Source organism: Amphibalanus amphitrite, unplaced genomic scaffold (assembly GCF_019059575.1).
Source record: "Amphibalanus amphitrite isolate SeventyFive unplaced genomic scaffold, NRLGWU_Aamphi_draft 000151F_arrow, whole genome shotgun sequence".
NCBI classification, from domain to species: domain Eukaryota; kingdom Metazoa; phylum Arthropoda; class Thecostraca; order Balanomorpha; family Balanidae; genus Amphibalanus; species Amphibalanus amphitrite.
Window position 1 is genome coordinate 314,555 of NW_024881646.1, and position 26,394 is coordinate 340,948.

The 26,394-nt window shown below is 48.7% G+C and overlaps 1 protein-coding gene across 1 annotated transcript; it reads right to left on the reverse strand.

The window, feature by feature from the left end:
• On the reverse strand, positions 1-26,037 carry LOC122382962 (organic cation transporter 1-like). The gene is made up of 9 exons (XM_043368969.1): positions 25,130-26,037; positions 12,648-12,766; positions 9,871-10,033; positions 9,333-9,487; positions 4,873-5,041; positions 4,365-4,592; positions 3,767-3,981; positions 2,241-2,428; positions 1-1,832 (listed from the first exon to the last, which is right to left on the reverse strand). Exons 1-9 carry the CDS (start codon positions 25,354-25,356, stop codon positions 1,533-1,535), a joined length of 1,764 nt encoding a protein of 587 aa, XP_043224904.1. The 5' UTR covers positions 25,357-26,037; the 3' UTR covers positions 1-1,532.
• Positions 26,038-26,394: the final 357 nt, after the last annotated feature.

Genomic DNA, 26,394 nt, shown 5'->3' on the forward strand with positions numbered 1-26,394 from the left:
CACACCGACGGCTAAGTATTGCTCTCCACGTACACAACAGCGAGTCGCCGGGCGAGTCTACCGCCGCGCGCGCCGCGACTCTGCGCCTCAGACCGACGCGGAGGACAGCGGGGAACATCAGGGTCAAACGGAGGTTCGCCGGGGCCGGTGGCAGCGCCATGTTGCGCGAACACTAGGCCCGGGGCTCCGGCTACCACGGGCAGTCAGCAAGCAGCGTTCTGCATATGTGCATCGCCGTATGCACGCAGAGCTGAACGAACTGCGGCCAAGTCGTACGACTCAAACATTGCCCATAGTAGGTAAGCGGCCCAACTACACATACACTGTACAGACAGCTCAGCCTACAGCCAAACGCTAAGGGATAGCGTGAAGATAAGATGAAAATCCCTATTCTATCCGCACTGACCACCATCGACACTCGGAAAACACCTAGCCCTATCAATAGCGTTCGTCAGCAAATGTCAAACACCAACAGCAAATAGCCGCTCCCCAGTCGCGACAGCTCATCAGACACCTTTCCAATATGTACAAACATGTGTTATGTTACCCTGACCGAGCACACCGAAACTTAAGCGTAGCCAACTCCTAGCTACGTCTATACGCCAATGATAAATGTCACTTCGCAAACTCTGGCCACTACTTACAAAGGGAAAATGTTTCGCGCGGGTAACAGCTAAGTAAGTACCACACCTTTGTGATTATCAAGGCTTCATGCATCTTCATGCATGCTTTGCAAGAAAACACATATCTGTCAGCAACGCCTCTGTTGCTTCAGTAAACGACAATGTCCAGCGCCTATGACAGGCTCATTTCATCGACTGACCAAACATCACCGAGATGGAAGCTCGAGACAGACGCAATTATTCTTCCTTTCATCAGACTATGTGACAAGTTAGCTATAGACGGCGTTAAATCCATCTATAATTGCGGGGCCAAGGCAAAACGAGATGTCGTTTACAGCAAATAACACCAGCAGGCTGCTGAAGTGTCTTGCCTTTAGAGTGGCAGCTATAACTGCCGATGGCTGAGTGTTTTGCGCCGCCGGGCTTTCCACAACTCTCACATAGAACAGTCACAACATCCAATGGTCCTCTGTTGGCCCGAGCCAAGCTCCTCGCAATCATGACACCTGGCATCCCGTGAATTTGTCTCTAAGGTCGTCAGCGTGCTGCAAGACCCGCAGTGGTGCATGTGTTTGACGTTTGTGGAGTTCTTTGAGTAGTACGCTGGTCTCCCGCTATAGTTTCATCTGGATACCGCCAGCTCGTGACTCCCGCTCGTAGTAGCCACTCCCCTAAGCCGGTGCAGGCTCCTCAGCCACAGTCCAGTCCTCCGTGACCTCGTCAGAGCAGCACCTCCTTCTGGCCGGCGCCCTCGGCCCGTGAGGCGGTCCAGGCGCTCAGCGATGACCTCGTGTAGGGCGCCGGTGACGGCCCGGGACTGAGCAGCGGCGACTGGCCGGCCGGGATGGGCCGCGCGGCGCGCTGGGGCGGGGACGGCGGCTCGCAGGCCGCCGCCCCCGCCGCGCCCCGCTATATGGCCGCCTCGGCCTCCAGCTTGGCCAGCCGGGTGCTGACGGCGCCGTTCAGGCCGTCCTGCGAGACGACCACCGAGCGGCGCCGCAGGCCGCCCGAGCCGGCGCCCGACTCTGCGCGCAGCTTGCGCCGCGTGATGAACGAGAAGTAGGGCTGGTCGTGCAGGAAGTCGCGCGTGTCCTCCAGGCACTGGGGCATGTCGGTGCCCAGCGTCTCCGGCAGGAAGGAGGCCATCACGGCGCACAGCACGGCGATGCTGCCCAGGATCAGGTACGGCAGCACTGGGTTGGCGTTGGACTGTCGGACACGAGTGCAGAGGTTAGAACTCGGCGGTGAGCGTGTCGGCCAGGCATGAACCGCAGTTCCCGCAACAGGAGAACGACTTTGGCAATTCATGCGAACGTTTGAAACAAAGGGAAGTCTATTTTAGTCGTTGCTTCTTCTATATTTTTCCTCTCATACTTTCGTCTCTCTTGGTATCTCAATCGCAAACTCATTACCTCCCAGCCCCTTTCCCTCTCATTTGGCGTATATGTCCGTCTATTCAACCGTCTGCCCATTTGACCGCCTTACCCCTCCTCCTTCCTCTTTCCCTCCATCCCCTCTCTCTCTCTCTCTCTCTCTCTCTCTCTCTCTCTCTCTCTCTCTCTCTCTCTCTCTCTCTCTCTCTCCTTCCCTCCCTGCCCACTGCAGCGGACCACGCACCAGGTAGATGATTGCCGGCGACCCGATGCCGACGGCGTAGGCCATGGTGGAGCCGAGCGCCTGGCCCGAGCCGCGCAGCACCGTCGGGTAGATCTCGGCAGACTGCAGGAACACCACGAAGAACGACACGGTGATGGAGAACTTGGCCGTGATGGCCAGCGCCGTCACCAGCCAGGTCAGCTCCGGGGCTGAGGGAGCGACACATACTGGTCACCGGGGGATAACAGACGGGTCACCGGGCGACAGCAGACGGGTCACCAGGGGGACGACAGACGGGTCAGCGCCGTCACCAGCCAGGTCAGCTCTGGGGCTGCGGGGGAGAGACACTGGTCACGAGAGGACGAGAGACTAGTCACCAGGTGTCCAGCGCCGTCACCATCCAGCTCAGCTCCGGGGCTGCGGGGCGACACACAGGTCACCGGGGGACAGCAGACGGGTCACCAGGGGACAGCAGCAGAGGTGGATCCAGCTCAGTTTTTTTTTTGGGGGGGGGGGGCAAACCATAAAAGTTTATCGATTCTTTCTGCATCGTCCATAGGCGTAATGTTAAAATCATGCCGTTTGGGGGGGGGCAAATGCCCATTTTGCCCCCCCCCTGGATCCGCCACTGGACAGCAGATGGGTCACGAGGGGCAACAGACGGTCCAGCGCCGTCACCAGCCAGGTCAGCTCCGAAGCTGCGGGAGTGACACACGGGTCACCAGGGGGAGGGGGATAACAGACTGGCCAGCGCCGTCACCAGCCACGTCAGCTCCGGGGCTGCGTGGGAGAGACACACGGGTCACCAGGGGGACGACAGACGGTACAGCGCCGTCACTAGCCAGGTCAGCTCCGAAGCTACGGGAGTGAGACACGGGTCACCGGGGGGACAGAAGACCGGCCACGAGAGGACGGCAGCGGGTCAGTTAGCTGCGGGGGTGACAGCGGACAGACGGACGAGTCATAAGAGACAACAGCAGATCGTTTGGCAGAGGACATCTGCAGGCTACGAAAAGCCTTAGCGACTTACAACCGCACAAGAAACGTGAATTCATTAACTGGCCTTTTCATGTTTTGTTTTTAATCATCTGTACGGAATAGCAGTAAGCTTTGCATTTCTGCGTTGGATCTGATTAAGGCAGCTCACCTTCGGAACGACAATTTGAGGAGAGTTTCGAAGACGCACAAGTTCTGTACGAAGCCATTCTTACATCCAATTAACGGATTTAGGCGCTCCTACAAGACCTTCACAATCATTAACTCGTTCTAATAAAAGAACTGATTTGCACATACTGTTAACATATTTCGGATACCCGTATTTCATGGACTTCAACAAACTTTAAATTTTCTTTATCGTACACTCATATCAATTAATGCGACTCGAGTTATCATTGTAGGAAAAAACAGCGTAAAAATCACTTGGTGGATAGGTGATAGGTGATAAGCTCTTTTTAAACGGATTAAAATTATTTGGGATAAACTTTCCTAACGGTTATCTTTTCAGGGTGAGCTTGTGACTAAACCATTGCCATGAGGTTAGTACTCACAGAAGAGCAGCGGCATGATGGTGAGGCAGGAGACGCCGGTGATGGCCAGGAAGCCGACCTCTGTCCAGCGCCTGCCCAGGTGCTCGCTGCCCAGCCAGCCGATCAGGTTGGCCGGCGCCTCCACCGCCGACAGCAGGAAGAAGTTGAGGAACTCGTTGCCGGCCATGTTGGACACGTTCATCTGCAGCGCGTAGTAGATGACGATGTTGCCGATGCTGAAAAGAAGCCACGACAGAGACCGTGAATTGACATCGTGCTCGATTCTAAGTATCAAGTTTCTGGCTAATAAATTTAGGGGTTCTGACATGTTTATGAAATTGTTGAAATTATACGATGATTGAAGCTTTCAGCATGTAAATTTAATGACAGAGCAAATCTCAGAACATTCAATTGGTAAGACGGGTGAGTTTGATTTAGATGTGTAACAAAATGGAACCACCAAAAACACAATTTTATTTAGGTACATACTTCGACTGAATGCGTCTTAGATAAATAGCCAATCAGTTTAGGCTCTTTTAACTGTCACTGTCTAAATTCTAGCAAAACATGAACGGTTAGAATGACGAGAAATGCCTGTGTTTCGCTTGGCTTAACTTACAAACAAAATGTGAGGAAGACTGTTCTGATTGCGCTCAGCCTGTATTTGAATAAGCTGAAAATGCCGTATTTCTTTTCGTGTTCGATTTGTTGCGACAGATCATCGAGCATTTGATCGAGGTCTTTCGGGACCTCCCTTTTGTTGACGGCGGCGATGTCCTTCAGTATTTCCTTGGCCTCCTCTTTCCGCCGCACGCTGATCAGCCACCGAGGAGACTCCGGGATGTATCTGACAGCAGCGCAGCGGGTATTCGATTATATTGGAAACAGTATGCAACACTCATTTTGGTAGAACATTCTATAGGCGCCAATCATTCCAAAGTTTACAACCTTTACAATGGATGTTAAAGTTGCAGATTACATAAGACGTTAGCTAGTCATCCGTGGATGATAAATGAGAACGATCTTATTAACGTAAAAACGCGAATATACACGTACGATGACAAGCGGTACTACGACATGCGTCAGTCCGTCAGTCAGTCTGTGTCTGTGTCTCAGTGCTCCGGTACCTGCAGACGACGAGGAAGTAGGCTCCGGGCACGATGGTGATGAGTCCCAGCCACTGCCAATCGGCCACCAGCCAGGCCACCAGCGGCAGCAGGCACATGCTCACCGTCCACACGCAGAACGCGATGGCGTTCACCTGGCCGCGCAGCGACGGGCCCACCAGCTCCACCGCTGTATAACACAGATACAGATACAGTTACAGACGGCCCCCCCAGCTCCACCGCTGTGTAACGCAGATACAGATACAGATACAGATACAGTTACAGACGTGCCCACCAGCTCCACCGCTGTATAACACAGATACAGATACAGTGACAGACGGACCCACCAGCTCCACCGCTGTGGTAACATAGATACAGGTGCAGTTACAGTTACAGACGGGCCCACCAGCTCCACCGCTGTATAATACAGATACAGATACAGATACAGATACAGACGGGCCCACCAGCTCCACCGCTGTATAACACAGATACAGATACAGATACAGTTACAGACGGGCCCACCAGCTCTACCGCTGTATAACACAGATGCAGATACAGATACAGATACAGATACAAACGGGCCCACCAGCTCCACCGCTGTATAACACAGATGCAGATACAGATACAGACGGGCCCACCAGCTTCACCGCTGTATAACACAGATACAGATACAGATACAGTTACAGACGGGCCCACCAGCTCCACCGCTGTATAACGCAGATACAGATACAGATACAGACGGGCCCACCAGCTCTACCTCTGTATAACACAGATACAGATACAGATACAGATACAGATACAGACGGGCCCACCAGCTCCACCGCTGTGTAGCACAGATACAGATACAGATACAGTTACAGACGGACCCACCAGCTCCACCACTATATAACACATATATGTACACTCAGTTACAGATGGATGCAACAGCTCCACCGCTGTATAACGCAGATACGGATACAGACGGGCCCACCAGCTCCACCGCTGTGTAGCACAGATACAGATACAGATACAGTTACAGACGGACCACCAGCTCCACCGCTGTATAACACATATATGTACACTCAGTTACAGATGGATGCACCAGCTCCACCGCTGTATAACACAGATACACGTACAGTTACAGCCGGTGCACCAGCTCCATCGCTGCATAACACAGATACTTTCACAGTCACGAACTGATAACAAATTACATCGTTGGAAACTAATGGGACTTATTGACCAAGGAACAAATTGAAAATCCATGAAAGATTTGCGTTGCATTGCAGGTGAATAGTAATAGGATATGGCGGAAATGAGCAATGTCTACAGATTAGGCATTTAACAACATTGACGAAAAAAATGGAAAGCGTCTGGGATTAACGGGAGTTGGGAAATGACAGCGGATGCATGTAACAAAAAAAAAATGCCAAGGTTGAACCAAACAAACTTGGCGTGAAGTGGGCACTGAGAACAGCCTGAAAATCATTGCGCTGAGAACGCTTTTCACGTTTTGTGTTAACGTTTGTAGCATTGCCAGTAGGTATGTCATCATCCGCGTGCAATGAGGTGTTCCTGAACGGTTGCGATGACAGTTGCGTTCGTATCCTAGCAAGGCACACCAATTACGTACAGTCTGTCTTAAAAGTACCGCGCAAAGTGACGGTGGATCCATCAAGTCTGACGGAGAAAGGGCCTGCTTTAACCCGCGCCCCACTGGGGTCTGTGTATAACACGCCCTACTGGGGGGGGCTATTCATAGCCCCCCCTCCTAACTCCGAAACTACTGGGCCGATCGTCAAAATTCAAACGGCGTCTGATAGCCCCGGAAAAACTGTCGAGCGAAACCTAATTTCATTGACCTCGAGGTCACCGATGACGTCACAGGTCAGGTCAAAGTAAAAATTATTAGCATTTTGGCTTCTTCACGTTTTGGGCTCTGGCCGCCGTCTTACAAGTCAGATCATGCTCATTTTTGGTTTCCACACTCGTGAACAGATGCTTTAGATACCTTGAGGGTACCAAACTTGTACTTTGATTTTCAGGTCAGGGTCAGGTCATCACAGGTCACGGAAATATTATATCATGCGTTGGTCACGTGACACATGTTTTATGGTCCATTTAGGCCATAGATTTCAAATTTGATGTCGTCTGTGTCATTTGAGGTCATTTTGAGTCGAATTTAGCTTAGGTCAGGTCACTTTCAGGTCAAAAAAGGTCAAATTTTGAAGTTAAAATTTTTCAACAAAAAATGTGTCTATTGGATGCAGTTTGAGCTCAGGAACACGATGGTGCCATTTATATTGGTGTACGATGTCAAATACGTACTGAAAAATTGATTTGAAAAATTAATAATTGTGAATTTTTTGCAATAATGCGTATAACTTGGCCATTTTTGAAGATATTTAGCTAAAACTTGCTAGAGTTAGTCATAATCATGCGTTCTGTCACATATATTCCGGTTTTTTTCGAAAAGTCAAAAACTTTTTGAAAAAAAAATACAAAAATATAAATTTTGAATATTATTATATAAAATTTTCGAAATTTTCGAAATTTTGAAAATCCGAGATAGCAGTTTGATAGCGCGGTCAATTCTGAGTCCTTTCATGCAAAGAAATTGGATCTAGCTTAAAAACTGAGCTCTTGGGAGCGATTGCCGTGGTTCAATGTTTTGCGTCGAAATCGGACGAACATGACGTCACTCTGACGTCATTTCCGGCCGACCTATGGTAGCTACGAAGTTCAAATTTTGACACAAGGTGTCAAATTGATGCAGCTAAAGGTACCGAAAGTTTGGCGTCGATCCGTCAAGCGGTTTGAAAGTTATTGCGGAAAAACGGGAGGGGGGGGGGCTATAAATAGCCCCCCCCCCAGTGGGGCGCGGGTTAATTTGAAAGTCACCGACCGATTGACCTAGGGAATGGACGAGGATGTCAATTGCTTCGGTGACCCAAATTTAGCAGGCCCTTTCTCAGTCAGGCTCGATGGATCCACCGTCACTTTGCGCGGTACTTTTAAGACAGATTGTACACCCGATTAACAGCACTGACCCATCCCCACTCGTCGCCAGCACTGTGTCATTCAGCCGTGTGTGCGTGGCGGTCCGTGAAGGGCGCCCGTGACACGCACAATTGCTCGTCATTGGGCGGCGGTGGCGGCCGTGGAGGCAGGCTCCCGGCCGATGGAGCCCGTACGGCTTCTCTGATCCAATAACGGCGGGCTGGATTGCAGCTGGGTCTGAGGGCCGCCGACTGGGGCAGCCGAGACTGAACGACGGCAGACTGAGACTGGCTACCCCAGCTACTGAGTCAGCCGAGACTGAGCGCCGGGAGACTGAGACTGGCTACCCCAGCTACTGAGTCAGCCGAGACTGAACGCCGGCAGACTGAGACTGGCTACCCCAGCGACTGGGGCAGCCGTGACTGAACGACGGCAGGCTGAGACTGACTGAGACTGAGACTGAGACTGGCTGCCCCAGCGACTGAGTCAGCCGAGACTGAGCGCCGAGAGACTGGGACTGAGCGCCGGGAGACTGAGACTGGCTACTCCAGCAGACTGAGACTGGCTACCTGGGCGACTGAGACTGGCTACCTGGGCGACTGAATCAGCCGAGACTGAACGCTGGCAGACTGGGACTGAGCGCCGGGAGACCGAGACTGGCTACTCCATCAGACTGAGACTGGCTACCCCAGCGACTGAGTCAACAGAGACTGAACGCCGGGGAGACTGCGGCCGACTACCCCGGAGACCTCGGAGACTGAGGCCGGCAAGTCCGGCGACTGGGACTTGCTACCACGTCCACGGCGACTGAAGATGATGAACTGAACACCGACCGACTGAGGCTGGCTACTCGCTGGCTGCCCCCGGCGACTCGCTGGCTACCCCGGCGACTGAGGCAGCTGAATACCCAATCCCACCCCCCCCCCCCGAAGCAGCAATTCAGATAGATGAACCGTGAACGTTACACGTTATTCCCGTTCCTCTTACTGCGCTTTACACCTAGTGTCACTTTCCGAAAAATTCTCGATATGCTCGATTTATGTGTTCATATTTTGTGCTCACTAAGGTTATTTGCACAAACTGAAGTTGGTAGGGACATAAATAACTGCTTACTTAATCAGTTCTCGTTTTCTCGCCTTTTGGGTAAAATGCATAGTCATGCCCAATGTCTAACTGTCCGAGCAATAACTTATAAAATAGCAGCTAAAGTACCCACATCGTTAACATTGGCTTAGGTAAACGACAGCTGTTTAATTTCGTGGCGATGCTGTGTTGTTTCCCGCCCAGCGCCGTGGAGGACGTTTATTTTCACAGTGGTATTCTGTGCGCGAGGTCAGCTCTGTCGACACGGTCGGGTCGTTTGTTCAGCTGTCTGATGTTCTCCATGTGAAGGTGACCAGAAACACGTCGGTGTGCCATAAACACCGGTGTGGGGGTCAGTAGAATACACTGGCTGACGCTGATGTGGTGCAGCCTCGATTATGATTACACAGTCATTGTCTTACCGAGCGTGAAGAAAGTGTTGTAGAGCGACGGGAACGTGGTCTGCGCGATCGCCCGCGACGCCACGAACACCAGGAAGGTGGGCGCGAAAATGTTGATGATGCCCCCTATGAGGAAGATGACGATGTTCAGGAAGAACACCGGCCTCCTTCCGATCCTGGAGCACAAAGGAGAAGAGGTGGAAACTGGGGGCACGCCACACTGGTTTTGAAAGTGCACCTGCGTATTTGAGCATTATCCTTTGTGGTACTCCTCAGTTCGATCATTCAATTTTCGGCTTTGGTGGCACTCCACCGCACATCCGGTTCAGATTTGAATTGTATTGGCCGGAAGTACCGCACCCTCTACTGACAGCACAGCGAACTAATGACCGGGAATGAGTCGCACAATCACTGCCGCGTCCTACGGCTGCTACCCAGCCACCTTCATATCATCCACATCATCCAGGTACAATACCACTCGTTCTCCCCCAGTCGGTCCTCACTGTCACCTCCCTCCCTCTCCCCTCCCTCCCCTCTCCTCCCCCTCCGCTCAGCTCACATGTCAGCCATGATGCCGTAGACGAGTGTTCCGACCACGCTGCCGACGCTGTTCATGGTGAGCACCGTGGTCGGATTGGCCGCGTCCTCACACACCCAGTCAAAGTCGGACACGGCCGTGCGTCGCCAATTGGAGCGGTCGTACTCCCAGCCGTGCATGCAGCCTGCGGGCAGACGACAATCACAGCTGGTTACTGGAACACGGCACACGACAGTGCCAGCCATTTGGAGCGGTCGTACTCCCAGCCGTGCATACAGCCTGCGGGCAGACGACAGTCACAGCTGGTTACTGGAACACGGCACACGACAGTGCCCGTCAATCGGAGCGGTCGTACTCCCAGCCGTGCATACGGCCTGCGGGCAGACGGTGGTCACAGCTGGTCACTGGAACACGGCACACGACAGTGCCCGTGCCTGTCAGTGGGAGCGGTCGTACTCCCAGCCGTGCATACAGCCTGCGGGCATACGACAGTCACAGCTGGTCACTGGAACACGGCACACGACAGTGCCCGTCAATCGGAGCGGTCGTACTCCCAGCCGTGCATACGGCCTGCGGGCAGACGGTGGTCACAGCTGGTCACTGGAAAACGGCACACGACAGTGCCCGCCATGGGAGCGGTCGTACTCCCAGCCCGTAATTGTATGTTCGTAAAATAGTTCATCGGCAAAACTAATCAGCGGCTAGTTTAACAACAGTCAACGAAAAAGAAATGTATATGGCCAACTGGTCAAGCCAAGTGGTCAGTCTAACTTGGCGCATAACCTTCGTTTTTGCTTTGCCGTCTTAGCTACCTTTTGTCCAGTAGCGGCGGAACACCTTCAATTAAGGGGGGCACTGACGACTTTTTGGTCCCATTCTTTCCATGCAACGCCCATAGAGCTCATGTTAAAATGCCAAAATCAAAGGGGGCACGGTGCCCCGGTGCCCTCCCCGTTCCGCCGCCTATGCTTTTGTCTGGCAATGTACATTTTAGTTAAAGTTTGATTCTATTGATACTTCTTTAATGCTAGCATATTGATAGGACAAAGTAACTCATTAATATGCAATCTTTGAAGACAGATTCAGTCACATTACACTAAAAGCACCGAGACGCAGCAGCGCTATAAAGATCAAAGGAACACCATTTTATGCGAGGTATGTGTAAGGAACCATGATAAATTTTCGTTATTGTTATATTAACTGAAAGAAAAAGGAAGTTATATAGCTTCCAGTTGCATTTATACGTAAAAATATAAATTATGTATGGCATTTATAATTACAATTAATTGCATACATATCTTAATACTATACTGGTTGATGTTCACATCAATGTCAATGGCATAAATGAAGAGTGATTATATATGTTCGAAAGGAGATAGGTATACATATTATCTATGATCCTTGTAACTATTGTTTCCCATATAGGCAACTCTCAGGAGTGAATGCACCTTGCAATTCATGATAAATGCATAGGATGAATGGAACAAACATGTTCGCACTTCGCATGGACCCATGGATGGACAACAAGCGAAAGTAAGACGGCATGGCATGTCAGCTGCAACATTATCCCTCTTTGTGTCACGTCAACTTGACAGCCGATTTTCATTTTTCTTTGGTGTCAGTGCATTTACATACATATAGCTTAGCAGTGTTCGTAACATAGTCTTGGCTTTGCCTAGCATTTCGAAACGGGAATCTTAGAAAAGAAAAGTAAAATTCCATAGGACATGGACACATGTATGCCGGTAATATGTGAGAACGGATGATATCGCTGTGCTGAGCTCAGAAAAGGCCGGAAAACACAATCAAAAGGGTAGTTATCTGATCATGAGAATTGAGATCCAAGAGTACATATGAAAACCAGCTTTCTTTCATTAAACATCCATAAATAGGATGCTACCTCACTTTTTCTGCACTTCCCGATCATCATTGGCATTTGCAACATTAATTTGTTCAGCTCAACAGTTCAACAGTCAACACCCTTGGAAGCAAGAGCTACGAGAACAGGACTAAAGCGCGTCAGGATGCTGTTCCGTCTTACAGTAATGCCATGCGGTGCAGCCTACCTATGCAGTTTCCTGATTTGCCCGCGTTAGGGACTTTATCTCGAATGTGCGCTGCGCAGCTGATGATATAACTTTTGCACCGGATCATACAAAGTATAGTGCAACAGTCTTTGTAATGCACCTACATATATGTCGGTCTTTGCACATGTATATGCAAAGCCTAGTTTAAGGAGGTTATATTTTAATTTTTCATAATGTTCATCCCTGCCATTCAATTTCGATGGGTATTTGCTATTTTGAGCTGCACTTATCAGCAACCAACCACCAAACCGATAGCGACAAGCAGTAGATTATTGATCAAATCTTGTTATCGAGGGGCAATACCAACAACAATTTCTACTATGGCAGGCTTATTTCATTACACGAGCCATATTGAGATGGGTCACACAGCACATTCGGGAGGACGCGCGTTTCGTCTAAATGACTTTATCGACACCCTTTCGAAAATAAAAGAATACAATCCGAAAGGGTGTCGATAAAGTCATTTAGACCAGTGTGCTAAAACCGTTTCAATATGTAAGTATTTGTCTATTGTTACTCAACTAGAGCCAGTGGCAGGTAAGCGCAGTTTTTTCGCCATTATTGGTGGTCATCTATGTATAAAAACAAAGAAACAAGAGGAGATTCCTCACTTATTAAACGTTTCATGTTAGATATTTAAACGCCACCCCTCACACCGAGATTGTCCGTCAGCCCCTGATCCCCATGCCGTGATCGCAGTCCGCTACGTACCGACGGTGGCGGCCGTGCCGTTGCTGCTGATCACGGGCGTCAGCGCGAAGCCGTCGCCCAACGTTAGGTTGAACATGCGGCACTGGCTCAGACGGGTCTCGCCCGTCTCGTCCGTCTCCCTGTGGGACAGAGATGAGGAGGGAGGTCAGAGCCAGAGACGGGGTCTGTTGGCACACAGTGGAAACGGCGGGTCGTTCGGCACGTCAGAAGAAAGGAGTAGTCGTTAACAACGCATGGGTTTAGGCAGGGGCGTCGCCACGGATTTTTGAGTGGGGGGGTCGGGTTTCTAGTCTTCACCCGATGGGTAGGGGTGTTTTTTTTTTTTGCCGCACTTCCCAGTTTTGTGCGTGCGTATGTGTGTGTGTGCGCGTGTAACAAATCGGCGCGCAGCGCCGCGAAATTTGGTATAACCTATTAGGTAGGTATACCTACCTACATCACTTGCGTAAAAATTATCACTGGTCACTTAAGGTCACGTCGCCATGTCAAGTTCAGTTTTACGGTATACCTCTATCAAACTTTCCCCTCTCGCCATTCTTGTAGCTTTTCTCCCATAACTTCGAAATTTGGTACACTGTATAGTGTATACCTAATGTATGGGGTTATACGTGTTAGCAATTCATGATTCTGAGGATTTACATCTATGATCTGGAGGCAGGTCAAATACGTGACCTTATCATTTAGAAAATAATGAGAAATTAGGAAAAGCACGAATGCCTCCTGCTTTGGTACGTCAGAAACGCAAAATATCTTTGGAGCCATGACAAATCAGCTCATCATTGCCAGGGACAGGGTGCAACTTATGCCGATATATGACTCGAAAGGTCATTAGTGGAAATGTCCATCGATGGCCACCAGCATTTTTTCTACAACTTTTGACGAAGACGCGGTAGAGCGATGACAGCACCTGGAAGGTGTTCACTGTTCAGCTCAACAACACGGATCCATTCATATGCAGGAGGTCCTTTTTCGATCAGGACATAACGTTGACCTGAGGTCGTTTTAACGTTAATTCTGAATGGTCAAATTTTAACTCATGTGACGCGTCTTAAAGCGATAAACACGGTGGTGACAAGACAACATATGTAAATACCATACAAATTCACGGAATCTATAAAAGCTATTGCAAAGCAAATGTTTCGGCAGAATCTGTCCTGTTAGCTGTTTGCCTTCTACGGGCAAAACATAGACCTGAGATGAAATCTGACGCGAAGCTAGCGAAAGAGCGTTGAAAGAGCTATCGAATATGTTTTCTGCTTCACTGTAGCCCTTCTATTGGTGGGTTCCCAGTCGCTAACGTATAACGTATACTAAAGTAACGCTGAGGTATGAAGCATGCTGCCCGTGACGAGAGAAAGCCGATGATACCCATTTACAAGGTTTCGGGTCATCTCAGGACTCAGGTCATCGCCAATAAGTAGGGAAACTTGGGACCTGCTAGAACTTTGCGAATGTAAGTTGTGATGGTTTTTTCGAGGTACTGATTACGAATGTTATCTTAGTTTTGAACGAAGATGATGACTCCATGCATTTGGGGTAGATCAGGTCAGGTCAGATCGACCAGTACCTAATAGTGGATGACCACCACCGATTGCTCCCTAACATGTTATATGCATAAGCAACACAACTACTTCTTAAATCACAACTACTTCTTAAATGTTCAGATGGGCGCTAAGTTCAAAGTCAGCTCCAAAAACTATCCTATACCTAAATTAAAAGCATGTTATGAAAAAGTGAACCAAGGTCATCTTTATTTGAATCAGGGATATCGATTTATTTTTATATAGTACTCAGCTTTCGTTGAAATTAAATAAAAACTCAGCATATATCGGACGTTTCGTGTTCGGTTTAACACTTCATCGGCGATACTGGCGCGGCAATTCATTTTCGTAGACATACATACATGTTTTTTTACCTAATTATCACTTTCATTTTCCTACTAACCTCCACTCCGCATAATTTTCTGTTAACTACTCCTAGGCTGGAAAAATACAGACATACACCATTGAACACATTGAATACAAACATACACTGCAATAAATCATTTTCTCGTGTTTCTGGGGACTACTAGCGCGTTTTCTTGTTGAGTCCCCCTGTGACCGTTAGATGGTGCGTACCCAACAGCTCAATCCACCTTTGTTCCCTCTGTCTCCTGTACATAGTCCAGTTTTTCCAAACCTTTTCGAGCCCTACGAAACTTGCATCTTTGATGCTATGTCCATCCCCGTTAAAATGGGCGGCTACCTCCATTTCGGTCCTTTTACATCTAATGGTAGACAAGTGATTTTGCGCCCTGACGTACAGTGTCCCCCCGGTCTCCCCAACATATACTACACATTCACATACCCCGCAGATAATCCCATAAACTACATTCCTTGACCTACACCCAATTGTTTTATCATACGTACACTCTTCATTCTTGCTTGGTCCGGTTAACTTCTCTGTCTGGTTGTACATAACTCGGCACACGCAGCAGTTTTTCTTACAGTCCCCCCGTGGGTCTTGGTTTCAAATGATTTATTGCAGTGTATGTTTGTATTCAATGTGTTCAATGGTGTATGTCTGTATTTTTCCAGCCTAGGAGTAGTTAACAGAAAATTATGCGGAGTGGAGGTTAGTAGGAAAATGAAAGTGATAATTAGGTAAAAAAACATGTATGTATGTCTACGAAAATGAATTGCCGCGCCAGTATCGCCGATGAAGTGTTAAACCGAACACGAAACGTTTGATTTATTTTTAAGTAGGTGACTAACTCGAGCGCACCGGAAGTTTCGTTGCAATCGGCTCCTTTTTGCGCGACTTCTTTGCGAAAGTCCGAGACGGTTTCATCTGACTCCCTTTCCCCTACATGTGCACTGTACAGCTAGTTGTGCCATGGGGCTGAGGCTAGTTTGTAGTTTTGTAGTTAGGTACTGATCCGACGAATCGACTGCGACCATTTTTTTAAACGATCAGACGAACGGCTCGGGGCAGTTTTGGCGCGTCCAATCCTTTGAGGGATAAAAGGGTACTAGAATGGTGGCTACTTAAAAATAATGTTGTACTGGTGTTCCCCGACCACAGCTTATTTAACTTTAGGTAATTGGCTAATTGGCTTTAGGGAGCTCTTGAAGCGATTCTGAATCTGATGTATTTGTTGGTGTTGCTGACGCCTGCTTAACTGACATAAAAGCTAAAAAAGCATACTCAGCATCGCAAAAAGTGGGGGGGGGGTCGACACCCCCAGTTTTCAAGAGTGGGGGGGTCACGACCCCCCCCCCCGACCCCCCCGTCGGCGACGCCCCTGGGTTTAGGAGAGCTATGCCTTCCTACCTTTTAATTAAAGTTCGGATATTACCTACACTGCAATTAAGTTTGATTATAAAGTATTTTTGACGAAAATACATATGTAAATATTTAAAGTTGTTTCATCGTGCTCATTTCTGGCGCTGCTGTCATGATGTGGCTTCACAAGCAGGTTCACATGTAGGTAGCCGATATTATCACTGCACAATTAGTGCACATTGCATAGACAGTACCACAGATAACAGTAGGTAGTACTGGATTGGAAACAGGATTCCGGTGGCTGCAGTAAGGAGCCGAAAACAGAACCGAATGTTTCGTACCCAGACTTCGATATCTTCTCTCACAGGCAACAAAAAATATTGGTTTTTATTGGAGAAGATATCGAAGTCTGGGTACGAAATATTCGGTCATGTTTTCGGCCCCTTACTGCAACCACCGGAATCCTGTTTCCAATCCAGTACTACTGTTATCTGTGACAGTACCATAGTGGTATGTCACTGACCGAGAACGATGACCGTTTTACCACATCGGTATGCAGCGCACACTGTTCGGACACACGTTGCGTAACCGGCATTCCTGTTTGCAGGTGAGGCGATCCTCAGACACTGCAAGGCGTGCTCAATGCTCAGTGCCTAAATCCCGTACTGCCGAGTGCCAGGCAGCCAGCAGCCACAGGGTCCAGCTCTTGTTTGAGTACCCGAATAGCTTGAGTGTTACATGGATCTTTGTTCAAGCCACGATAAAGTTTTCAATGTGATCCATAGATTTTGAGATGTGGAGCAACTGGAGTATGTATGCATGTGCTGCCATGGCAGTGTGTCCGGCCATTACGCGAAGAGACACATTGTCGAGTTTCCTCGCGCCGTGTTTAAGTAGGAGTTTGAATATGTCTGCCGTTGTCGGGCCGACCGACTGTCGCTGCAGGACACGCGCCAGCTGCCGCGCCGGTCGGCAGTTCGGGGCTCCATTCCGGCCAGCCGGCGGGCCGTTCTGGACACGTCTTCCCCGGCCAGGCCAGGGCACCGTCCCACCGATCGCGCCGCGGCACCTGGAGCCGATCAGAGTGGACCACAGTCCTAACCGAGAGCTCGCCAGACCAGACCACAGTCCCACTGAGCTCGCCAGACCAGACCAGACCAGACCACTGAGCTCGCCAGAGCAGACCACAGCCCCACCGATCCAACCAGACCAGACTACGGTCCTAACCGATCAGGTCATGCCATGGAGAGGACCAGACCAGAGCACCTCGCTCTTACTGAGGCGTCACGTGGTCAGAGTGTCCTCTCCCTCACGGTGGAATCTCTCCCCCTCCCCTCACGCCTTAATGCTCTCCCTCTTCTCCCATCCCACACGGCGCAATGTTCTCCCTCCGCTCCCCTCCCGCACGGCGCAATGTTCTCCCTCTGCTCCCCTCCCCACGGCGATCAGGAAGTGGACGAGGACGCTGCCACGGGCAGCTGTCCTGCCGCCGGAAGCTAGAGCACCTCGTTAAATTATCTCACCGGCACGGAGGCGATGGACATGAGGATTGACATGCCGCAGACCAGTGACGTCATGGCATTGCCTGCAGGAGCCGACTGAGATGGTGACGGGTATGGGATGGGTGCGGGCGGTGCCGTGAACCCAGGCTGTAGTGTGTATTGTATAGTGAGTACGGGCGGTGCCTGAACCGAGGCTGTAGTGTGTAGTGTGTAGTGTGCACGGGCAGTGCCTGAACCGAGGCTGTAGTGTGTAGTGTGTAGTGTGCACGGGCAGTGCCTGAACCGAGGCTGTAGTGTGTAGTGTGTAGTGTGTACAGGCAGTGCCTGAACCGAGGCTGTAGTGTGTAGTGTGTAGTACTAGTGTGTACGGGCGGTGCCGTGTACCCAGGCTGTAGTGTGTAGTGGTGTAGTGTGCACGGGCGGTGCCGTGTACCCAGGCTGTAGTGTGTAGTGTGTAGTGTGCACGGGCGGTGCCGTGTACCCAGGCTGTAGTGTGTAGTGTGTAGTGTGCACGGGCAGTGCCTGAACCGAGACGGCTCGGTACGGGCGGTGCCTGAACCGAGGCTGTAGTGTGTAGTGTGTAGTGTGCACGGGCAGTTCCTGAACCGAGGCTGTAGTGTGTAGTGTGTAGTGTGCACGGGCAGTGCCTGAACCGAGGCTGTAGTGTGTAGTGTGTAATGAGTACGGGCAGTGCCGTGAACCGAGGCTGCAGTGTGTAGTGTGCACGGGCAGTGCCTGAACCGAGGCTGGGTACGAGCGGTGCTGAAGATCGGCTCAGCAGGGTGCTTGATTTATGCATTCAGCTGATTGATGTGATGGCAAAGAAGGTTGTTATGAAGACAAATTTGGCTCCAATGATTTGTTTGTCGTGTGGGTACATGTTCAAAGTATCTAAACATAATAAGCTCTAAATGCTATGCTTTGCAGTTGGAAGTGAAATGATCTATAGGTACTGAAGAATGTACCTAACCTATGCAGAAAACAAAATCGTGAAGTGTAGCGCCGCGAAGCTCAGCACAGCATATCACAGCAGGTTTTCATCTCATGTCAATATTAATTGTCAGGGAACTCAGATTTGTTTTTCAATAAAAAAACACAACGCGTTCACAAGAATAGTGTTTTAACTATTGACAACAAACCTTCGGTTATTTTACGTTTCATCTGGATCCAGTTCAACCTCATAGCCTGAATATCATAAAGCAATGGGGAGTGATAATTCAATAAGGCGAGGTCATTTGAGGTGATTATACATCATTTTTACATCCAGCTCTAGCGTTGTGAAAAAAGTGAAGCGGCTGGGATGGGCTCGATATCGCTGTAAAGCACCCATTGGTAAATACCAATGCAGTATGGTTCATTCTGCAAGGATATGACTGTAACTTTTGACAAATTTGCATATTTGATCCTTTCAGCTTTCCTCCCACCGGACGTCACATGAGCCGGTATAACGTAGCTATTTGCCTTTGTCGCTAGTTTTGGGCCGGTCTTGAATAGCCGGTGGTAAAGTAACGTAAAACGGAAGATCTGGCTCATTGCCAGCTATTAGCTTCCCCTCCCCGGTATGCCTTAGTGCAACCGGGATGCAAAATTTAAAAAATGATCCTTTCAGACCATGCATGCGAAAGTGATATCACATTATAGGAGCAGACTAAAAGGCGTTGCAGAAAACGACGAGGACAAAAATCGGTCAGTTTTACCTTTTTACTTTTGTAATCGAACCGTTGGCTCGAAGTCTAATCTGTTTAGTGTTTACATGATGCGGAAAGGATAGGGGAGGATGGGGTAATTTGGCCGCTTTTTTAGGAAGTGCTGTAGCTCGAAATTGGCGACATAGTTATTTCTGCACTCTCTCAACGCTGGCAGGTGTAGCATTCATTTTACTTTCTTGTACAGTTAACCCGCGCCCCACTGGGGTCTGTGTATAACACGCCCTACTGGGGGGGGGGGGGGGGCTATTCATAGCCCCCCCTCCTAACTCCGAAACTACTGGGCCGATCGTCAAAATTCAAACGGCGTCTGATAGCCCCGGAAAAAACTGTCGAGCGAAACCTAATTTCATTGACCTCGAGGTCACCGATGACGTCACAGGTCAGGTCAAAGTAAAAATTATTAGCACTTTGGCTTGTTCACATTTTGGGCTCTGGCCGCCGTCTTACAAGTCAGATCAGGCTCATTTTTGGTTTACACACTCGTGAACAGATGCTCTAGATACCTTGCGGGTACCAAACTTGTACTTTGATTTTCAGGTCAGGGTCAGGTCATCACAGGTCACGAAAATATTATATCATGCGTCGGTCACGTGACACATGTTTTATGGTCCATTTAGGCCATAGATTTCGAATTTGATGTCGTCTATGTCATTCGAGGTCATTTTGAGTCGAATTTAGCTTAGGTCAGGTCACTTTCAGGTCAAAAAAGGTCAAATTTTGAAGTTGAAATTTTTTAACAAAAAAGGTGTCTATTGGAAGCAGTTTGAGCTCAGGAACACGATGGTGCCATTTATATTGGTGTACGATGCCAAATACGTACTGAAAAATTGATTTGAAAAATTAATAATTGTGAATTTTTTGCAATAATGCGTATAACTGGGCCATTTTGGAAGATATTTAGCTAAAACTTGCTAGAGTTAGTCATAATCATGCGTTCTGTCACATATATTCCGGTTTTTTTCGAAAAGTCAAAAACTTTTTGAAAAAAATATAAAAATTTAAATTTTGAATATTATTATATAAAATTTTCGAAATTTTCAAAATTTTGAAAATCCGAGATAGCAGTTTGATAGCACGGTCAATTCTGAGTTCTTTCATGCAAAGAAATTGGATCTAGCTTAAAAACTGAGCTCTTGGGAGCGATTGCCGTGGTTCAATGTTTTGCGTCGAAATCGGACGAACATGACGTCACTCTGACGTCATTTCCGGCCGACCTATGGTAGGTACGAAGTTCAAATTTTGACACAAGGTGTCAAATTGATGCAGCCGAAGGTACTGAAAGTTTGGCGTCGATCCGTCAAGCGGTTTGGAAGTTATTGCAGAAAAACGGGAGGGGGGGCTATAAATAGCCCCCCCCCAGTGGGGCGCGGGTTAACTGAAAATGATAGAGCAACTACTTATACCTGAATTTTGACGTTTTACAAAGGTCTACAAAGCCGCAAAATTGCCCTGCTAGCAGGGTCATTTGGCCGGTGGGGTGGGGCAAATTGGACGGTGTTTATTTAAGGCATTGATTTTATTTTACTGGCGAGTCGTATATCGTATACTCGTATGCATGTCATTCATTGTATATTGGGCCATTCTAACGCGTTTTAGGGGGGGGGGGGGAATTTCGTTGATTTTGAAAGCATTGATTTTGCATTGGCATTTGATTTTGAAAAACGTTGATTCCCCCCCCCTTTACTTATAATGGGGAGGTCAAGAAACTGACGACCTTAGGTCATCGATATCAAAATTCCGAGATAAACAAATTGTAGCCATCCATGACCTCACAACATCCTATGACTTTCAAAGGCCTCCGTCATCTACTCTATAGCTCCGACACGGTGACAAAGATGCAAAAAAAGTGATTTGAGGCTGGGTCATTCGAAGTGACCCGGTGACCTGACCTTGAGAGGTAGGAGGTTGAAACTTGCACACCATGTGTAAAATTGATGAGGAAAAAGTCATGCCAAATTTTTAGCGCCGCGGTTTTCCACTATCCGCAAAAAACTTCATGGGGGCGGTTAACCGCCCCCCTTCCCCGTCGGTGCGCGGGTTAAGTAATCTCTCAGAGTTATCGTTAAGAGCTAAAGGTCACCATCTTGCGTTTACTCTATATCTCTTAGTTTTTGTATCAAATTGCAGACCTATACAATATGCATGGATCTAAGAATATGGATATGTGATTTGATCCCATGGATCTTGCTTAATTGGATGCGATGGGATCATAGATCAAAGCTTTTTAATTTGTCGAAAGATTAATTGGGAGCATATACATGAACATAAGTGTCGAGCGATCGAATGAGATCATAGACCTTTGCTCGTTTTTCGTTGACAGAAACATTATATTCCATTCAATGAACACCTTCTGTAGTTCGCAATGGTCTCGTTTTAGGTATTGTTGTGTGATCACACAACCACAGAATGCAGCGAGTGGCACTAATTTACATACATCAAACCACCTGGGATCTGGGTTTCACTGATTAATTATGCATGGATCCTTATAGATCATAGAACCTTGCTCTTTAGATGGTCGTCAAAATATATGAGATTATTGATCCGTGATATATTTGCACAGGTGATCCGATGAGATCATCGATTCAAGAGATCATTGATTCAAATCTGCACTGATTTTCTCAAGATCCACCGAGATCATAGATCCATCTCTCGGAACCATGTACATGTCTTTTTGCTTGTCGAGAAGTCGCCTCACTGGTTAAATGCACAAGTCATATATTGAAAAACAATTATGATCTCTTTAGAAACAACCTTTTGCTTCCTAGGTAGCCCAGGCAACCCAGGTAAAGGCCAATGATTCTAGTCAGATTGGAGTACTACACAATATGTAGTGGCCTGATCGGCAAGACAACGTAAGCTCGTCACACTAACTAATTGACTGTGTCCTGGCTGATCTGCTAAGCAGGAGCTTACAAGGGAGGGAACGATGGAGGGGGGGGGGGAGAACGGAGCGTAACAAAAGATGACCAAGCAGAAAACAAATATGAGTGGCTCTTCATTAAGATGACAGATCGGGTTAAGAAGTAATATTATCTTAGTTATCAGATGTGTGACATAATAAATACGTTCTAAACAACGTATCTTCAATGCTCAAAAAGCGTTGTCTGTCAACGGTCGATAGGTGAGTATGCAGCATTTTTCGGCATAGGTATATTGGCCACAAGCCAACAATCGAAACACAAAAAAAGACGTTTTTCATCTTCCGATAGTCAAGTCATGAGCAGGGTCAATGCCAAGTCGAGGTTAAGAATTATGGTTTCAAGTTTCAGCATTGTTGGCTTCCGAGAGATGGAGAAGGTCGCTTGCTGCGGTTCGGCCAGAACATCAAGACACAGCGCCGCACTTCGGGCACCATTGATCAAGTCTAAGGTCCGCTCAAGTTAACAAAGATCAATCACTAAATAGCTGATCATAGGGATGCAATGCAATCATGTGAGGCTCGCTGAATCGGCCAGAAAAATGTCAGGTTCAGGTCGAGGTCAGGTTAAGGCAACTTCAAAGTCAAAATTAGTCGTTCAGAGAGTAGAATTCGTGCCTACCTGATAGGGTTTCGGTGATGAATCCATCGGCGTTATTCTTTTTTTTTTGTAACTGGCCTTCAAAGTCTGAGCTTATACGTACATTTTGTATGTATGATTTTTGTAGTTTAATTGGCCAATTTAGACTCACAACCCATGCGGCGGACGAGCCAGTTTTCAGCTAATTCAGAAAGTTGATTTTTCACCCGTGCATGGCTGTGCGGGGCTCTACAGAGCCTCTCCCCGGCTGTTTTTCTGCAATTTCTTCTAAGCCGCCGCGCTGGACGTATCGACACGAAACTTTCTGTAGCTTGGCCTGCATAAATTTTACACCTTGCCTCCGAATAAAAATCGTAGCTTTCATAGATCGGCTAGATATGACGTCAGAGTGACATCATGTGGGGCCGATTTTAATGCAAAATAATCCTTTTCAAAAGCTCAGTTTTTAAGCTAGATCCAGTTTCTTTGCATGATAGGACTCAGAATATACATTAGGTACTATCGACCTGCTATCTCGAATATTCATAATTGTGACTATTTAATGAATTATACAGATGAAATTTCAAAAATTGTATTTTAATTTTGCCTCTAGAAAAAAAAGAATATATGTGACGGAACACACACCGGTGATCTAATTTGGGAAGCCCTAGCCCGATATCTACAAAAAGAGCTAAGCTATACGCTTTTTGATCAATAATTTTACCGTATTCAATAATTCAAATCAGTTTTCAGTGCGTTTTCGACATCGTACACCAAACCAAATAGCACCACCGTGTTACTGAGCGCTAACTGCATCTAAACGTCACTTTTTCATTAAAAAAATTCACGTTTAAAAATTTGACTTTTTTACCTGAAAATAACTTGACCTCAGCAATTTTTAGCCAAGAATGGCCTCAGATGACACAGAAGACCCTGATTTCGAAATCTATGGGCGAAATGGACCATAAAAATGTGTAACGTGACCGATGCATGATATAGATTTTCCATGACCTAGGATGACCTAGCCTTGACCTGAAAAATTCGAATTACAAGCTCGGTACCCTCAGGGTGGCTTATGAATATATTCACGAGTGAGTAAACCCAAAATGAGCCTGATTGATATGCTAGTCGGCGGCCAGCACCCAAATTGTGAGCAAGCCAAAATGTTAATATGTTTTGCCTTGACCTGACCTGTGACTTCATCAGTGACCTCGAGGTCTACGAAATTATGTTTTGCTCCACAATTTCCCAGGGCTATCAAACGGCGTTTGAATTTTGAAAATCGGTTCATTAGTTTTGGAGATAGTACAAAAGGGGGCTCTGCAAAGCCCCCTCAGTCACCTGCGTTATGGAAAATACCCCAGCCATGCGTGGGTTAACCCTCGCCCGCACATGCCGTTTTCCCATCCTAGAACGCACATGGGGGGGGGGGTGGTTGCCACCCCCCCCGCGTCATTTCGTTCCTGTTGGAGATAGAGCTTAGCGGTAAAGACCAAAAAGATTCTTTGGGAAGAGACGAATCCAATGATACCCAGTTTTACCTTCTCAGGTCAGTCATTGACCTTCCAGGTCAGGTCAAACTAAAAAATGTTGCTGTTTTGGGTCACCGTTGGATATCAAGTGCGCTGCTTATCAAATACCGATGACGATGCTGTTTTCTGGTGCAAGGCCAGCTAGAACCTCTTTGTCACACTACCCGACCAGAATTTTGCGGCTGAGGTCATTTCAGGTCAAGTTAGGTCAAGGTCAATTATATGTGTTTGTATGTCTGTGTGTGTCTGTGTGTATACTGATGTGTGCATCGATTGTTTTTGGGTCCATATTACATGAAATCATGCTCTGAGAAGCTTTTACCAAAAATGCAGTCAAAAAAGTTCAAAAAAGTAAATTCAGCTTGCCTAAAACGCAATTATCTTAGATGACCTAGGTTGACCTTGACCCTGACCTTGACCCCTGTACATCGTCGAACAACATGTTCCATGATAGGTGGGAGGTAATACTGGCAAAAAAGGCCGAAATCAGGGTGTCAAAAGCTCGCAAGGCCCATGGTAAACGCAAGATGTTGAGAATTGGTCATTTGGGTCATGACATGACCTGAAAAACAAGGTCATATCTCCGAAACCAAAAATCACAGAAACTTGAAATTTTCAGTGGACATCAAGAAAGGATAGAGGAGCAGCTATACGAAAAATCAGCCTTCTAGCGCTAAAAATGTTGAGTGCAGGGCAGAAAGACTGCCTGGGGGGTGGCAACCACCCCCCCCCCATGTGCGGGCGAGGGTTAACAAATTTGGGAAATCGGTGCTACAATGATCCAGCACAAAAAGCACACATGTTGACATCTCGTTTGAAATACAGCATCATGTTGATGTATTAGATGTAACGTCTACGGAGTTATCGCAAAATCCTGGAGAGGGCAGAGCTCGGCCCGGCCCTCTCCCGTGCCGAGCGGGCTTCCATTGATCACAGGTGTGCCCTGACGACCTGACCGTGACCGTGCTGTGCACTGACCTGGGTATGGTGAGGTTTTTCCACTGCTCCAGTGTCATATTGTACATCTCGCGGCCCGGCACGTAACACCAGTGGTCGGGCACCGACACCATGAACAGAATGTTGAGCACCATCCAGGCGAGTAGGAACGAGACCGGGTACACCAGCACGAAGATGAGTCGCCGCTGGAACCAGTTCTCGTTCCCGACCATCTCCAGAATGTCGTCAAAGTCCACGCGCGGCGCCATGGTCGCTCTGCCGGCCGGAACTGTTCCTGGCTCAGCCGCACGATCTGTCAGAGTCCCGGCGTCTCACAGAGTCACATGGAGCACGCTTCACCCGAGTCCCAGCGTCCCAGGACGCCCCAGGAGGCACGCGTGGCGGCGTCTCAGTACAGCTGCACCTGAACTGTGTCCAACATCCGAGTGGTGTTTCCTAATCTCACCGCGAAGATCGCATGCAGTGGGAGACACCTGGGCGAAGCAGAACTGCTGACCACACGGTGGTTCTTGGTCTTCTGACACTCGTGTCTTTTCCGGACGTCTGTGAGAAGCTGTGAGAAGCAGTCACCGTTGTGGAAGATTGATGCCCTCCTGTCCTATGGACTCTGCTCGGCTGAGGGCACCGCGGTCACCTGTGATTGTCTTCTCTGGGCACACGGTGCCGCTGCGACTCCTCACTCATGGGGCACGTCCACCGGAGAGATCCAGGGCGGCCACTGAGGGCGCGATCAGGAGGGGGCCAGGGCTGCACGGAACGACGGTCTCTCCGATCCTCCACCCGCTGTATCTCGGCACCGGAGCGGACAGCGCGGCGAGGTAGGTACGACGGCTCTGCAGCGCCGGGCCGCCCGTACGGCTTCCCTGCCAGTAATCCGTCCGGCCGCCGGCCGCGGCGCCGACCCACCCACCGGGCGCCGGGCGCCCTCTGGCGGCGGCGGGGCGCCCTCTGGTGGTGGGGCGCCCCCGGCGACCGGTCGGCGCGGTCCCCCCGGGAGCGACATCGCCTAACAATATCCCCGATACGGCCACCAAAGGGCGCCTCATTGTCCTGCAAAGGCAAATAATCAACAGCGAATGGGTAATCGGCGGCGACAGTAAAGCGTTCGGTACACAGCAGCGCGTCGGTGCGACCCCGGCGACCTCGGCGGGACGGAGACGGCGCAGAGAAGACCGGCCATGAACACGCGGGTCGCCAGTGAGAAAACCGTTAAACTCGGCCGCAAACACGATAACAGATGAAATAGGAAAATAATAGCTGAACCAAGAGCACCAACGAAACTTGGA

Excerpts from the sequence above, each read along its gene's own strand:
- LOC122382962 (XM_043368969.1), bottom strand. The coding sequence starts at position 25,356 with ATGGCGCCGCGCGTGGACTTTGACGACATTCTGGAGATGGTCGGGAAC. Across the intron at positions 4,593-4,872 it reads TACTTCCTCGTCGTCTGCAG|ATACATCCCGGAGTCTCCTC; the intron begins GTACCGGAGCAC and ends CGCTGCTGTCAG. Across the intron at positions 1,833-2,240 it reads CGCCGGCAATCATCTACCTG|TCCAACGCCAACCCAGTGCT; the intron begins GTGCGTGGTCCG and ends CGTGTCCGACAG.